The sequence below is a fragment of the Sceloporus occidentalis genome, unplaced genomic scaffold (genome assembly GCF_023333645.1).
Source record: "Sceloporus occidentalis isolate IW3139 unplaced genomic scaffold, rSceOcc1.0.p SCAF_89, whole genome shotgun sequence".
Taxonomy (NCBI): Eukaryota; Metazoa; Chordata; class Lepidosauria; order Squamata; family Phrynosomatidae; genus Sceloporus; species Sceloporus occidentalis.
The window spans coordinates 2,300,509-2,316,855 of NW_028317069.1; the positions used below are offsets into that span (position 1 = coordinate 2,300,509).

The following is a 16,347-nucleotide window of genomic DNA, read 5'->3' on the forward strand; positions in this document are numbered from 1 at the left end:
GCTCATTAATGCAACCGACGGGACGTCTTTGGCTCTATTGCTCTTTTTTTTGTTTTTGTTTTTTTTCATATATATATATATTTTTTTTTTTATTTTTTTTATACATTTAGTCACTCCTATGCGCTACTTTCAGTGGGTCTCCATGTGTATATTACCCCCACCTGTCACGAATAAATTGGCTAAATGATTTGTTTACTTCCTAGCATCTTGCAATGTTCCAAATAGTATTTCTATATCATGGAATTGGGGAAAATATTCCTTGGCGGTCAGGTTCTTGGTGCTAAAGAATTAAGCTTTTTTGGTATAGCCCGGTTTATAACAAACAATGGAAGGTTTGGAGCGTCCTTTGGTTGCTATGGCAAAAAGACTACTTTTTCAAGCACCACGATTATTTCACCACACCGTGCCTAACCTGCTATTAAGCCCAATGCTTGTGTTAACATTGGGGCCAATAAAAATGATAGCATCACCCCCAGCAGCCAACGTTCTGGCTACTGTTGATTTTCCGGGGGCCACTGACTATCTACAGAATATTATGTAGAACCAACCTTTTTAGAGCAAAGTTTGAGAAATATGGAGACCTCTGTGTAGTCTGCTTTATCTGATTTTCTTTCTGCAAAAAGCTACATTTTACTTTGTACTTGCGATCAAAAAAATACAATGTCACTTAATTAACAATTAATTTCCACCTTTCAGGAATCTCTGTATTTTATATATATATATATATATATATATATATATATATATATATATATATATATATATATATATATATATATGTGTGTGTATAATATGTATTCATCCTTCTGAACGTGAATTGCTGCTGACTATGTTGGTGCCATATAAAGAAACATGTATTTTATTAACAGCCGATAGTGTGTATTATATGCATAGGTTTTGCTTACTCGGTTAGCAATTCGTAATAGTATGTTAGATTGGCATTAGGACCTTAAAGTCTCCTTCTCTTGCCTTGAAGCTGACAGTCTGTCTCTGTGTCCTACTACATTTCCCATGATGCCTAGTGAGCTCTACAGCGCATCTTCCACGAAAATGTCTCTTGAATGAACTTTATTACTCATTGACACTTTACAAATTCGTTCAGCTACACACTCTTAAAACCTGTCAACCTCCTGTAAATCATTGTAAATGTTAAATTAAAGCTATTTAATTTTTCCGCTTTTCTTTAAGCTGTACGTAGTTGAGCTTCCCTGAGGGTTTTTGGCATCCTTTTGCATAATTATTGATTTTGATTATTTTTATTGATTGTTCCATTGTGAGCACTGTCATATATATATATATATATATATATATATATATATATATATATATATATATATATATATATATACATATACATATACATATGTTATATTGTATTACCAGACTGTTTTATATAAATAACTTTAAATATCAAATGCAACGTCTGTGCTGGCGTTTAGTTTTTAACATGTCGGAAGATGTTTTTAGATTGATAAATAGTGTAACACAGTTTGGTTAGAAAAGTAATGTTGTTTGCGTGATACTTGACCGCTTCTGTGCTTTCGTCCCTCTTCCCTCCAGGTAAATTCACTCCGTCTCTGTATGAAACCGGTGGCTGTGACATGTCACTGGTGAACTTTGAGCCCGCCGCAAGGAGGACCTCGAATAACCTCTGGTCGGTTTCATCTGTGAATGAAATAGTCGGATAATGTATCGCTGTGTATGCAGCAGTTGGAGTCACTCTATTTCTTTCTTCCCTTTTCTCACAGTGACACGGATTCCCATGTTTCAAGTTCTACCTCAGTTCGATTTTACCCCCATGATCTAGTAAGAGTTACTATTTTTTTTTTTTTTTTTTCTTTTTCCCCCCTTCGTTTAGCTTGGTTACACTTGGTTAATGTAACTAGACTGCCGGCGGGTCACAGACCTCCACGGTTTAAATGGGCCAGATGCTGGGCAGCAACCCAACCAACCCATTGAGCACCCGCACAATGCATTGATCAATATGCAATACAATGCACGCTTTGTACTGGCTGTCCCTCTTTTACCCAGATTTGCCAAAGCCTGACTTAAAAAGCGAACTTTTTTTTTTCTCACCCACACCTGGGTTTTTTTTAGATGTAACAATTTAATGTTCTGTGAATTTCTGATAGAAATTGTATTTTTCGCCGATCCTTATCTCAGTGATAGTGTTTGGTTTTCTAAGACAATGTGTGGCCATCGATGAATGAATGATGGAGATTATTTAGTTAAAGGTACTGGTTGATGTCTAGTTGCTTTGGGATGTCCCCTGACCCTCTGTTAGCTCACTCTTCCCCAGATCCGATTAAACCGGCTGCTGACCATAGATACGGACCTGTTGGAGCAGCAGGATATTGACTTGAGCCCCGACCTGCAGGACCAGATGCAACCGCAGGAGCAGGCGGCTCACAAAGTAAAACACTACTACCGTTTGTGGATCCTGCCCCAGCTGTGGGTCGGCATCAACTTCGACAGGCTTACGCTCTTGGCCTTGTTCGACAGGTAAGGGAAACGCGTCAATTCGGATGATCCGCCACCTTAATTTCTAACAAGACTTGATGAATGACGTAAGTTTCTGAGGTTCTTCACATTTAAAGGTGCCCCATCCCAAATGCGACCCTCCCTTACACCCCATTTGTCTCTTTTGGTGGATGTCACATGTGAATCTCCTTAGCGTTGCCGCGTTTCGCCTTCAAAACATCTCTCCCATCGTGTTGCAGGAACCGAGAGGTCCTTGAAAACGTGTTGGCCGTCATCCTTGCAATTCTGGTTGCCTTTTTGGGCTCTGTTCTTCTCATAGAAGGCTTCTTCAAAGATATCTGGGTCTTCCAGTTTTGTCTTGTTATAGCCAGCTGTCAGTACTCTCTCCTTAAGGTAAGCGATACCCTTTCTGCCGTGTCTGAAAATTTTTAAGGAGCGACTCTGCTGACTTTTGGGATTGTTTTATGTGCCAACCGTGTTAATATGTTCTTTGCTACCAACATGCATGGAAGCTCCTATATACAATACAAATTATCCTTTTCTATGTCTTTTCCAGAGTGTTCAGCCAGATTCTTCTTCCCCTAGGCATGTAAGTGACGTGGAAATGACTTTGATATCTAGCCATACATTTGAAAATGTCATAGACTGCATGTAAAGCGAGCTTTAGCTCTGTCGGTTGGCTTTCTCTGTACGCGCGTATCATCGAGCCGTCACTCGGTGGGCTAAATCCGTTCTAACGCAGACTTTCCCCATCGGTGCGTGCTTTCTGTATATCTCCCGTGGTCTCGGGTGGATAGAAGGGACACTGCCGCCATTTAACGCAAATGATGGTTTAGTGTCCTCTATGTAACGCCTGGCCGGGCGTCCTTGCCCTACAGATACTCGACCAAGCCTTTTCCCCCCTCTTTACAGGGCCATAACCGCATCATAGCCTATAGTAGGCCTGTTTACTTCTGTGCCTGTTGTGGCCTTATTTGGTTACTGGATTATGGAAGCAAAAACCTGACTACAACCAAATACAAGTTATATGGAATGGCCTTCACCAACCCTCTGCTCCTCATCTCAGCCAGGGATTTAGTCATTGGTGAGTATTTATCAATACAGCGATCGCCCTGCCCGTATCACTGGGGTAGCCCCCGGCTATCGCCCCGGGTCCTTACAATACGTGTGTTTATAGAGGAATATGTATAATTTTATATATTTAATAATGGTATGTGTTCCTGAAACCATAGTGAGCAAACACAGCGCCACGTATTTAGTGACCTCAACTGAAAACATCCATAATAGGGTAAAGAAAAATCTAATTAACCGCTTGTTCGTGTTAAAAAATGAGCTTAGTCTATTAAATAGTTTCCTATTAGATTAGAATGCAAGGCTTAATGTCATTTTACAATGTAATTTCTTTGTCATTAAAGTGAAGTAATTGCCATGGCGATAACTCTGTTTTGTGTTGCTCTCTTCCCAGTGTTCACGCTTTGTTTCCCAGTCGTGTTTTTTATCGGTCTTCTGCCTCAGGTGAACACGTTCGTCATGTACCTGTGTGAACAAGTGGATATACACGTGTTTGGTGGAAATGGTGAGCGCCACTCCCCCCCCCCCCCCCGAGATTCCCTTTTTCACCTCATTTTGCGCATTAACGTGGATCAGCTAAAGGTCAATTTGATGAAAGTGTTTTTCAAGGGGGCTTGTCTCAGTTACAAGCTGTAGCATAGCGCATTTCTTAACACTATCTAGCTTTCGAGATAAAACCAGGTTTTCTTCAGTGCTAAATTATATTGCTGAATACAGCCCCGGATTTAATGCTCACAGATAAATATTCCTTCCCCCTTTGAGAGACTTGTAATTAAATTCCATACATTCATTGTTGTATCAGCCGAGTCCCCCCACCCCAAATATATTGGGGTCTACATACGATCTTATTTTAGCTCTTTACATATGTGATCTTTGTTGCTTCACATGTCGGCTAGATTAACGCTTCATGATCTGCTTCCCGGCCGTTGTGTTCTTAGATTAATTTTTATCCTGTCCTGTTGGAACTTCTGAGGTTTCCAGTTTAGGATTTGAAGAATGTGACAAACGGCTTTATCTGCAATTAAAAAATATCCAGTTGAAATCCAAAGTAAGATTTTACCATTTCTTTTCTCTCCGCAGCCACCACCAGTTTGCTTGCAGCACTTTACAGCTTTATCCGCAGCGTCGTGGCTGTTGCTTTGCTTTATGGTCTGTGTTACGGTGCCCTTAAGGTGAGCGAATACTAGAAGTATATTGCGTTTCCATGTGAAATCAGAGTAATAACGATGCGATCACTTCTCATCGCTCTAATAATATCGTGGCCGGATAATAATAATATTGTGGCCGGAGTAGAAGGTTTCTCTTAATTTTGACTGCTTGTTTTGCAGGATCCTTGGGACGCCCAGCACATTCCCGTATTATTCTCTATTTTCTGTGGTGTGCTAGTGGCGGTTTCCTACCATCTCAGCCGACAGAGTAGTGATCCCTCTGTCCTCATGTAAGTTAAACTCCTGTTACAGCAAGAGGCATTTCATTTTTCTGTTGGTTTTTTAAAGTGACATTAACTTTTTAGCCTTCAGAAAATGATTAGGTAAAAAATTCATTCATTCGTTCATTCTCACACTTCATTTTGGTGTATTTGTATATAAATTCGGATTGTTTAGGAGTTTCTATACCAAATGATCACTTGTATGTTTTATATAATATTTGATTTCAGCTCATTGGTACAGTCAAAGATTTTTCCAAACAATGAAGATAAAAATCCAGAGGATCCGCTATCAGAAGTGAAGGATCCTCTTCCAGAGAAACTGAGAAATTCTGTTGTAAGTCTTTTTTTTATATGAGCTCTGCTGCACGGCTGGGAAATCTTAAAACTGAAATAAAGTGGGACTGGGTTACTTTTAAGCTAATCTTGCATTAGATTATACTATATTCACCCTCCTTTTGTTGCAATTACTAATACTACTCCCTTAGATTGTAAAATCACGAGCGGAGCCCTCAAGAACCCACCATTCCTGTAAAAGTGCCATAAGGCTGGATGGCAAGCTTATGGGGCAGGGTTCTCAACCCCTGATGTATCTGCATGTTTGAATAAATATTCATGTATGTGTTAACTGCCGTTGTACAGCGCTGCATCATTTGGCACATAATAAATAAGATAATATTACAGGTCTCGTTGCTCACGATGTGAATATGTATCTTTGTGTCCCATAGAATGAACGGCTTCAGTCTGACCTGGTGGTCTGCGTAGTAATCGCAGTGCTGTACTTTGCCATCCATGTCAGCACCGTGTTTACAGCATTACAGGTAATTTCTTTCTTTATGGCTAATGTACTTATTATTGTAACTGCTTTACTCGTGCCTGTCGATGAACTCGTGTTCTTGTGTGAAATCGGGTATCCAATCAGTTCCTGAGTCTGAGCCGTAAATATGAAATAGATCAGAAATCCAGCACAGACGGGGTTACTATTGTAAATGACTATTTTATCTGGAAATGGCTGATTTTTAATGGAATATCTTCATAGGCGTACAGAAGCCCTTTATCACTCCCGTCGCTCCCTGTGTTCCAATGGCATTTATCTGAATTCTTGCCTTTATTGTGAACCTTTTTATATTAAATATTTTTTTTCTCCCTCTTTTTCCAGCCCGTTCTAAGTTACGTACTGTATGCACTTGTTGGTTCGGTTGGATTATTAACGCATTATGTCCTGCCGCAAGTACGCAAGCAACTTCCTTGGCACTGCTTCTCTCACCCGCTGCTAAAAACTAAAGAATATTATCAGTTCGAAGTCCGAAGTAAGTGCTTCGTATGTCCTGCGAAATTCTTTTATGGAGTAAAGCGGGAGCGTTATTTAGTTCTGGGTTACGGGGCATAATGGTCTGTAACGCAAGTTATAATTCCGTGTACAGAATGAAAATGGGAATATGAGGAGCATCCAGCTCATCTCTTAGGGGGGGGGTCACGTTGTGTAATTGGAGGGGCTGGTAGTAAACATTCAAACTATCTTTTTGAAGATGCTGCTCACATGATGTGGTTTGAAAAGGCTCATGTCTGGCTGCTGTTTGTGGAAAAGAATATCATCTACCCATTGATCGTTCTCAATGAGCTCAGCAATGGTGCGAAGGACATAGCCAGCCCTAAAAAGCTGAATGCAGAGTGAGTTTGTCTCCTACTGATTTGCAAGCATAGATCGCTTTCTGCACCCGTTTAAAGCCACGTCCATTGTCGCTAACTGGATGTTTGTGCATGACGTGCCCGGACCGTCAATTGTCATCAAGGGGTAAAATTAATACATTTGTATGTGTATCCCTTTTGTTATTTACTACTGCTTAATAGAGGAAGCTGGTCTTCAGGATCGGAGCATTTAGGACAGGAATCCAATTAATGCTGGTTTTAGCCACAGATAAATAGTCTTATATGATTTAGTTATGCTGAACGCGATAGTATAGTTAATACACATTCCTCTTGTTTTATTGTTGGCCCGTAAAGATTTAGACAAACTGTAAACGAGCGGTTCTCTTTATTATCACCGACCTTGTTAAGTGAGAAAGTGGAAATGCCTGCGTGCCGTATATTGATCTGTTCCATTTTGTCCACAGGATTGGTGCGTTACTGATCACTATTGCTGGGATGAAGCTGCTCAGGTCCTCTTACAGCAGCCCCACGTGCCAGTATGCCACGGTCATCTTCACCGTCCTCTTCTTTACGTTTGATTACAAAGACTGCTCCGAAAAACTGCTGCTAGATCTGTTCTTTATGTCTATCCTCTTCAGCAAGGTAAATCATCTTCATCATGCGTTACCGTGTTGGGTGTTCACTTGGCACAATCATGTAGCTACATCATGGCATAGAATAGGACTGCATGTCTTTTATTAGTGCATTTCCTAGCAGAAGGCTAGTGTATTTGCGTTTATTGACTTGTTTTAATGGTCTTGTGTTTTCAGCTGTGGGAACTGTTCTACAAGCTGCGGTTTGTCTACACCTACATCGCTCCTTGGCAGATCACCTGGGGTTCAGCGTTCCATGCCTTTGCCCAACCTTTTGCTGTACCTCGTATCCATTATGCAGACAAAGCCAATACATTTGTGTGTGTGAATAGACACGAATCGGGCACAGTCGGCGTATATTCATAACATCTATATCAACAATAGAATAGAACCTCTATGGATGGTACTCTTTAGGCCCTTTGAGCAATGGTTCTCAACCTTTATTGCCACCTGCAGCCTTCTCACCATATGTCAGAATGCCAATCCCCCTTTCCAAGACTAAAAAGTGGCATTCCAATGAAAACCATGTATGAAAATACCCAGAACGCTAGCAGTATGTAGCCCATACCCTGTCGCGACTCATTGATCTGCGATGCATCTCATCCCAGCTTTGTCACGAAGCAAGTTTGTTCCCTTAACTCGGTCCTTCAGATTCTGCAATGTTGTTTGTCCAGGCCATTGTGTCCGCTTTATTCTCTACTCCCCTCAATCCGTTCCTCGGAAGTGCAATATTCATCACGTCGTATGTACGGCCCGTCAAGTTCTGGGAAAGAGACTACAAGTAAGTGCCGCGGGATCACCGACGGTCTCAGGATTCCAGTAGAACCTCCCTAAATAGTAGAAGACAATAGAACGAGTAAACTTTTATCGATTTAATTGTAGTAATTACTCTAAACGGAGATAATGTTTGGACCTTCGCCTGGACGTTGCCACCTCTGTTCTGCAGTCTCTGTAGCACTGGTTTTTAGCTGCTATTTGTAGAGATTACGTAAAACAATGGATGCCTTGTTGCTGTCTTTTTTTTTTTTTTTTTTTTTTTTTTTTTTTTTTTTTGTATTCTTTCAGGATTTGACAATTTTTTTTCTTCTTCTTCATTGCAGTACAAAGCGTGTGGATCATTCCAACACAAGACTTGCCTCTCAACTTGACCGAAATCCAGGTTCGTTTATTGTTTAAGTCTCTGATTATCTGAAAATCTTCCTGTCAGTGAGCAGTAAAGAGTGGGATTTTGTGTTAATTCAGACAAATGCTTTCCTTGTTCGTTTGATTTCATTTTTTTTCTCTTTATTTTTTTTTACCCCCAGGATCCGATGACAACAACCTAAATTCTATATTTTACGAGCACCTGACACGCTCCTTGCAGCACAGCCTGTGCGGAGATCTTTTGCTTGGCCGCTGGGGAAATTACAATACCGGAGACTGCTTCATCCTGGCCTCGGACTATCTGAACGCCTTGGTTCACCTCGTCGAGATTGGCAATGGGCTTGTCACCTTTCAGCTGAGGGGCCTGGAGTTCAGAGGTTAGCGTAAGCGACACTTGGGTTTATAGATTGAACTTGGCCCTTGGCGTCCTTAAAATATCCTACAGAGTGTGTTTAATTATAGCAATATCTTAACAAAGGTGGAAGAAAAAATGATGTGATGAGCGAAAAGTTGCTGCTTTTTTTTTTTTTTTTTTTTTTTTTTTTTTTTTGTATTCTTTATTGGCTTTTCTTTTTCAATATGCCCTTGAGACCTAAATAAGTTTGCTTCATCGGTTTCATCCCCTTGTGTCCAAGGAACCTATTGCCAGCAGCGTGAAGTGGAGGCGATCACTGAAGGCGTAGAAGAAGATGAAGGCTTCTGTTGCTGCGAGCCGGGGCATATCCCTCACATGCTGTCGTTTAATGCTGCTTTCGGCCAGCGCTGGCTGGCGTGGGAAGTCCTCGTTACGAAGTACGTGCTGGAGGGTTACAGCATCACAGATAACAGCGCCGCGTCTATGCTCCAAGTGTTCGACCTACGGCGCATCCTCACCACTTACTACGTAAAGGTATAAAGCTGCCGCGTTCTTTGCCTCCTAGTCGCTGTATTATTTACTCTGCAATCTGTAATTCGCAAACTCCAGGACTTCGCCCCCCTTTGCGGCTTGGCCTGGGGTTTAGTCATTAATCTGAAATTTGCGTGTAATTTCGATGACAAAAATGAAACGCTCAATGTAAAGATGAGCTTTCAATTGTAGTTACTGAATTCCGTTCAATCGTAAGCGTTCCGGGGCCACGTTCTGTGTTGACCACCACTGTTCTTGTTTTTAGGGCATTATCTACTACGTGACCACATCTGCAAAGCTAGAGGAGTGGCTGGCAAATGAAACTATGCAGGAAGGCCTCCGGCCATGTTCTGACCACTGCTACGTGGATGTAGACCCTACCTTTAACCCAAATATCGATGAAGACTATGACCTTCGCTTGGCTGGGATTTCCCGGGAGAGCTTTTGCGCGAGTTACCTTAACTGGATCAAGTATTGCTCTTCCCGGCGAGAGAAGGTGAGATACAAACGTTCCCGCGCTATACAAGCGTCTGGAGATCTGACTCGGCGTCTCAGCAGGACTGTAACAACGAACCCAATGGAAACTGGGTGATTTGATCATCGTCGAATGACTTATTTCAGGCAATAATATGTCTATTGGCAGGAAAATAAATATATTTAACGAGTGTTAAATGTTTAATGAGCTATAGTTTAAGAATATTAGGTTTCGTGGCCGTCTACTCACAATGTTTAGACCAAATCATCCGTTATTTTTTTTCCAATTACAAATGCTATATATTTTTTTTTTTTTTTCTCTTTATTTTATTAAGGCCATTGACGCGGAGAAGGATTCTCCCTTGGTGACGCTTTGCTATGGTCTCTGCATTCTCGGGAGGAGAGCCCTGGGAACTGCTTCCCATCACATGTCCAGGTCGGTAACCTTTACCATCAAAGCAAAAGAATAGATTTCAAAACTCTGTTTAAATAATTCACCTACACTTAATTCTGTAATTCCCATGGGCATTATGGGATTTTATGGCGTTTTTAGCATATTATATATAATCTCCCTATTTCGCAGTAATCTGGAGTCCTTCCTGTACGGTCTGCATGCCTTGTTTAAAGGGGATTTCCGAATCTCCTCCATCCGCGATGAATGGATCTTTGCCGACATGGAGTTATTGAGAAAAGTGGTTGTCCCCGGCATCCGAATGTCTCTAAAACTTCATCAGGTATTGCGCTTCTTCTCCCGGCATCCCGTTTAGCGTTATGTATGTTAAACGACAATGGATATGAATCGCTGCCTGGGATCTCTCGTAACTTGGCCTCTGACAATTCTGGCTTGTGACCACTGTAACTGGGGCAAGGTTTTATAAAGCACCTTACCATAGCCATCCATGATGTGTGTACAGTTTGACTCCTGCAAATGGCATGTTTTATACAGTCATGCCAGAATTACTTAACTTGCTCTTTGACTTTCATTTGACTGTCTTTTTTTGTATAAAAGAGTATTTTCTGGCTTTTACGGCAAATATGAGGAGGAAACCATGGTGTTTTGTGCTCCGAGCAAAGGGCCAGATGGGTATTTCCCATGCTGGACAGAAACATGAACTGTGCGCTTCGCACCAATGTGTTCTTATTTCGGCATAAATACGCGCTCTTAGTTTAGTTTTTCTGTTATGCAGGACCACTTCACATCTCCCGATGAGTATGAAGACCCTGCCGTCTTGTACGAAGCCATCATGTCCCACGAGCAGAATCTGGTGATTGCACACGAAGGCGACCCGGCATGGAGGAGCGCCGTCCTTTCCAACTCTGCCTCGCTGCTTGCTTTACGCCACGTCATGGATGACGGAACCAACGAGTACAAGATCATCATGTTAAATAAACGCTATCTGAGTTTCAGAGTTATTAAGGTGAGGAGTGGTCTTTTTATTAGCTTTGTATTTAACTAGCCGCAATGGCAGGCAAGCAAGCAAGGGGAGCCTGGAAGAAAGACAAAGGAATCTTTGAAGATCTTATGGTGATCTTCCTTATGGTGGTTAATATTCCTTGTTATGGCTTTTCGTGTTTCTAGTAATCATTCCACTGGTGCGTTTCCAATGTCTCTCTGGTTTTATGTCATTCTCTGAATCTCTGTTTTAATCCCGCTTGTCTGGCAGGTGAATAAGGAGTGCGTGCGCGGGTTGTGGGCAGGGCAGCAACAAGAACTGGTTTTCCTTCGCAACAGAAACCCGGAAAGAGGAAGCATCCAAAACGCTAAGCAGGCTCTCAGGAATATGATCAACTCCTCGTGTGACCAGCCGATCGGCTACCCAATCTATGTGTCCCCGCTGACCACATCCTATTCCGACACCCATGACCAGCTCAAGGAGATTCAAGGGGGCGCAATAAGTTTGGCAAATATCAGGAACTTCATTGTGTCCACGTGGCACAGGTAAGGGTGTGCAAAGAGGTTTATAGTCCTTTATTTAGGCCAATCGTATAGACTTCTGTTTCTAAATACGTAACTTTTTTTTCTTTAGGCGGATTTTGTAACTCTTTGGTGTTGCCAAATACCCCAATATCCAATCATGTTGTTGAAGCTGAAGGCACTTGCTGTTCCGCTTATTTTAGATTGCGCAATCTGCTTGACTTTTCAGGTTGAGGAAAGGTTGCGGCGCTGGATGTAATAGTGGCGGAAACATTGAAGACTCTGATGCTGGAGGCGGGACCTCCATAAACAGCAACAACCCACCCAACACAAATGATGCCCAGGGCAGTGCGTCACAAGGGGGTGTCCCGGGTGGGACAGGCCATGTACACGCGTCGCGGCTCCAGCCACCTGGACTGCCTCATCCAGCAACACTAGGTGAGGTTGGGTGTTTTCCCAGGAATAGATTGTCCTTTTGTTTCTCTAGGAACCTTTCACAAACCAATCTGCAAAATGTAAAATAAAAAAAAAATCCCCTTCTTTCTTGCATTGCTGAAATATGCAAATTGAATACATAATTAATGACAGTGAAGAGTTTGGTGAAAACTGCACTGTGCGTCTTTAATCATTTTATTAAAATACATACAGTAGGATTGCACTGGAGTTTGCAAATGAAAAAACAAATTGTACAATGTTTGCAAAGTGGTCTTACCCGTATGGCGACTAGTGGTATGGTCCACTCAGTAGGAACATTCAATTCGTTGTGTTGAGGAGAAAACTTTTCATACTTGCATGCACGGGCATGGAGTTCTTTCCAGTATATCTCCTGCCCCAATAGCTTTATGTGGTGCCGAATTAGTTTGAGAGATTAGGCAATCTTGTTTTTGCTCAGCAAATATCTGCGATTATAGCGTCATCTTGGTCTCATGAAAGATTTTAGAAATCTTTACGTAGGATCTACATGCCCACGCCGTATATACAGTGTTAGAGATACAAAGAAACTGTAAGCGTAATGTCGCATTGTGGAAGAGCAACACAGATGTCCGTTGTGTATCTGATGGATTTGTTCTCTCTCCCCCGCAGCTTCACCAAAATGTGAATTTCTTTTCCAGGAACCAGCCACAGTTCCCACTCCATGCAGTCAAGCCTCGTCCGACATTCCCCTGCTCGCGGCTCAGTAGCCAGTCATTCGTCTTACTGCTACAACAGCCGCCACTCGTCGCTCCGGACCTCTACCACGGGATTTGTGCCTTGTCGGCGCTCTTCTACTAGCCAGATATCTCTTCGAAACCTCCCCACATCCATTCAGTCCCGTTTGTCCATGGTGAACCAAACCGACCCGACCGGCCAGTCTGTCGTGGTTGGCCTTCCTTCCTCCAGCAGCTCGAGCCAGAGCATCCCTGCGTGCAAGAGACACACCTTGGTAGGGTTTTTGGGAACAGAAGCGGGAAATAGCCTCATCGAAACACAATCCTGCGGCGGCGGTTCAAGTCCAGCAACCCATTCAAGAGCCAAAAAGGAAGACGTTGTATATAGAGTCCAGGTTAGACGCGCTAAACCTTACCATGTAAACGATCCCGTGTTGTAATAAAATATGCCAACTTGTACCATTTCTCAATAAAAGGAATCCGTACGAACGAGTTGGCCTTTTCTTGGCGCCAGGCTGGCAGTGCGCTGCGGGGTATTAAGTATTAGAGAATCATCTTGTTGTAGTATTCTTACGCCCCTTTTAATGTTCCTCACACTTTTGTATGTAAATCGTTCTCTGCTTGGCATCTTAGATTGTGGATCCGAGCCAGGTGCTTGAAGGAGTCAATATATCCAAACGGAAAGAGCTGCAGTGGCCAGATGAGCTCGTGCGGCTAAAAGCTGGGAAAAACAGCTGGAAGGACTGGAGCCCTCAGGAAGGCATGGAAGGCCATGTAGGTTTGGCTGGTTACCATTAATATCCCCGAGGGGAGGCATTGCCATGCTTGTCTTAACTACAGGCAGTAATATATAGCTGAATGAATCACAAACCCGGGAGGTTTTTTTGGGTTTTTTTTAATAATAAAGTTGTATTTTTTGGCTTTTTTTTGTGTTAATATTTATATTCTAATGTGTATGCCTATTAGAGAATCACCTGAGATCCCAAGTGGGATCTAAACATTGCACTGTTGCTTTAATAAACAAGGGATTATTATCCTATCGGACCTATTAGAATTATTGTTCTATTGATATCATTTGCGATACTCCAGCCGCTCGGCCCTTGATATCAACGAACCAATGACCCATGATAAACATCGTTGAATGTGTAATAACCTATATGGGATATGCCGATAACCTGTGGACTACACGCTGGAGATCCCTGCTTCATTGTCACGCGTTTCGCACAAAATCACACAATTTATGCCATGAATAGTGTCAAATAGAAATATTCACCCACAATTACTGGTGCCATTTTTATGTATCTTTTTATTATTATTATTGAAAACTCTCTTCTGTAGGGGGTTTAGTATAACTTTCTAGGAACTTCTTTTGTCCTTTTCTTTCCTCAACAATTTCCTTCAAATATATATATATATATATATATATATATATATATATATATATATATATATATATATATATATATATATATATTATATACACGCGCGCGCTCTGGTTCAAAAGTTTGGGATCACTTAGACTTTTCATTTCTTTTTGAAAGAAAAGCAGTGTCCATTAAAAGAACACAAAAATGGATTGGAAATCCAGTGCAGATGGGGTTAATGCCATAAATGACTATTGTAATAAAATCTCTTCATAGGCGTACAGAGGCCGTTTATCACTCCCATCACTCCTGTGTTCCAATGGCACGTTGTGTTCGCTGATCCAAGTTTAAGTTTAAAGGGCTGATTAAAAGTTCGAAACCCTTCTACAATTGTTTCAACCAGAAATGTCGTTTTCCATGAAAACGGCGATGGTGACCCCAAACATTTGAACGGTAGTATGTATATATGCATTTTATATTTATATATATATATATATATATATATATTTATTTAACTTATACTTGTAATAAAACTGTATGAAACTTGACCTGTGAGTTTTCTAATGCAATACTTTTTTCTTTGATCTTTCCCCTTTCTCTTTTTTATTTATTTTATTTTATTTTTTTTTTGCACCTTGTTTTGGCCTTACAGGTAATTCACCGCTGGGTGCCTTGCAGCAGAGACCCTTGTAATAGGTCCCACATTGACAAAACAATCCTGCTGATTAAGATTGAGGACAAATATGTTGCTGTGGTAGAAACTGGCGTGCTAGAACTCGGTGCAGAGGTTTGAGGCTGCCACTCAGTCATCTTTTCAAGGAGAAAACTGAACTTATACCCTTTTTTTTTTTTTGTTTTTTTTTGTTGTTTTTTTGTTAATGTTTTTGGAGAGTTCAAGACGGACGGGGCTTTGATGAAGCTCGCTTTAGCAAAATCTTTTTTTTTTTGGGGAGTCAGGAGGATGCGTAACACGCTGCAAAACATCGTGTTTCGCTCGCAATTCTAGGAATAAAAGGTTTCAAAGAAAATAAACTTTACACATTATATGTTTTAGAAGGAAAAAAACAAAACAAATATATTGCTATGCATTTCATATGCTTTAAGTCAAAAACATATTGTACTTTCTCAGTTCTAAATATGGTCTCCGTATTTTTTCTAATTTATTTGCCAAAAAAATTGCCATGTTACTTCACTTCTAGCATGTCGTGTTGTTTTCCTGATGTACAGTTATTTTTATCCTTTTATTTTTCCTTTTCTGAGAACAGTAAATGTTTTATAAACAGCGGGTGGCTGCAAACTTGGTAGATTTTTGGTTTTTTTTTTTTCTTTTTCTATGGCAAAATTCTTTGAGGAAACTGCACTAAATATTTTTTTTTTTTCTACAACAATGCACTAAAAAAAAAGTCTGATATTGGACAGAGCGATTATTTATGAAACTATATAAATATATATATATATCTATGTATACAGAAAATACCGTAATTTAAATTGCTTTTATTATAAAAAAAAAATTTTTTTTTTATTTTTATTTTTTTTTTTTTTGTTTCCCCCCCCCGGACAGTTTCCCTATTATCCTAACAAACCATTTTCTGTAAAAGGCTGCTGTGCCAATGGTATGTTTCAAGGTGTACAGATGGAGATGCATGCACTAACACTAAGAGAATTAAAAAAATTATAATAATAATAATAATCCAGCATATTTGCAGCGGGAGAAACCATAAACCCCAAAAAAGTAAAATTTTAACGGCAAACATATCCTTGCCCCCTGCGTCATAAATATATATATATTTTTTTTTTAAATATACATATATATATGCAGAGTCTTGAATAATTTTTCATTATATTAATCTATTATAATAGAGATGATTCCGGATCTATGGCGTTGGAAGTTAAAGCCATTTTAGCTGAAGTGCTTTGAGATTTGCATACAGAACATTCAGATCAGATGATATTCCAGATCCTACAATTGTTTTTCAACATGTGCCTGTTATATCTCTTGGGAATATGTATGTATATAATATCTGAATAGATTTGCAATTACTTACAAACTCCTCCTACCCACGGAGTTAGAGCTCTGCAGTGACATCATAATTAAGTCTCTGACCTCGACTTTTGGGCGCCATCATTTAGTGACAAAACTAGATGCGTATTGGTTAA

The 16,347-nt window shown here is 40.7% G+C and overlaps 1 protein-coding gene across 2 annotated transcripts in view; it reads left to right on the plus strand.

Moving 5' to 3' along the window:
* LOC149284699 (pecanex-like protein 1) overlaps positions 1–14,983 on the plus strand; it is a 29,829-nt gene extending 14,846 nt beyond the window's left edge. Inside the window, exons 9-36 of one of the 2 annotated variants that reach the window (XM_089496253.1) lie at positions 1,561–1,654; positions 1,749–1,806; positions 2,285–2,502; positions 2,721–2,874; positions 3,038–3,070; positions 3,394–3,565; positions 3,947–4,057; positions 4,633–4,724; positions 4,881–4,990; positions 5,210–5,315; positions 5,707–5,799; positions 6,138–6,288; positions 6,508–6,649; positions 7,093–7,270; positions 7,438–7,546; positions 7,912–8,041; positions 8,361–8,419; positions 8,565–8,780; positions 9,039–9,292; positions 9,555–9,785; positions 10,099–10,199; positions 10,347–10,497; positions 10,951–11,181; positions 11,428–11,702; positions 11,908–12,116; positions 12,791–13,221; positions 13,460–13,600; positions 14,843–14,983. In XM_089496253.1, coding sequence (XP_089352379.1) covers positions 1,561–1,654; positions 1,749–1,806; positions 2,285–2,502; positions 2,721–2,874; positions 3,038–3,070; positions 3,394–3,565; positions 3,947–4,057; positions 4,633–4,724; positions 4,881–4,990; positions 5,210–5,315; positions 5,707–5,799; positions 6,138–6,288; positions 6,508–6,649; positions 7,093–7,270; positions 7,438–7,546; positions 7,912–8,041; positions 8,361–8,419; positions 8,565–8,780; positions 9,039–9,292; positions 9,555–9,785; positions 10,099–10,199; positions 10,347–10,497; positions 10,951–11,181; positions 11,428–11,702; positions 11,908–12,116; positions 12,791–13,221; positions 13,460–13,600; positions 14,843–14,983 — 4,391 coding nt within the window. The remainder of the gene's footprint in view (positions 1–1,560; positions 1,655–1,748; positions 1,807–2,284; positions 2,503–2,720; positions 2,875–3,037; positions 3,071–3,393; positions 3,566–3,946; positions 4,058–4,632; positions 4,725–4,880; positions 4,991–5,209; positions 5,316–5,706; positions 5,800–6,137; positions 6,289–6,507; positions 6,650–7,092; positions 7,271–7,437; positions 7,547–7,911; positions 8,042–8,360; positions 8,420–8,564; positions 8,781–9,038; positions 9,293–9,554; positions 9,786–10,098; positions 10,200–10,346; positions 10,498–10,950; positions 11,182–11,427; positions 11,703–11,907; positions 12,117–12,790; positions 13,222–13,459; positions 13,601–14,842) is intronic. The other variant, XM_089496255.1, reaches the window with a different exon arrangement.
* The last annotated feature ends 1,364 nt before the right edge of the window (positions 14,984–16,347 follow it).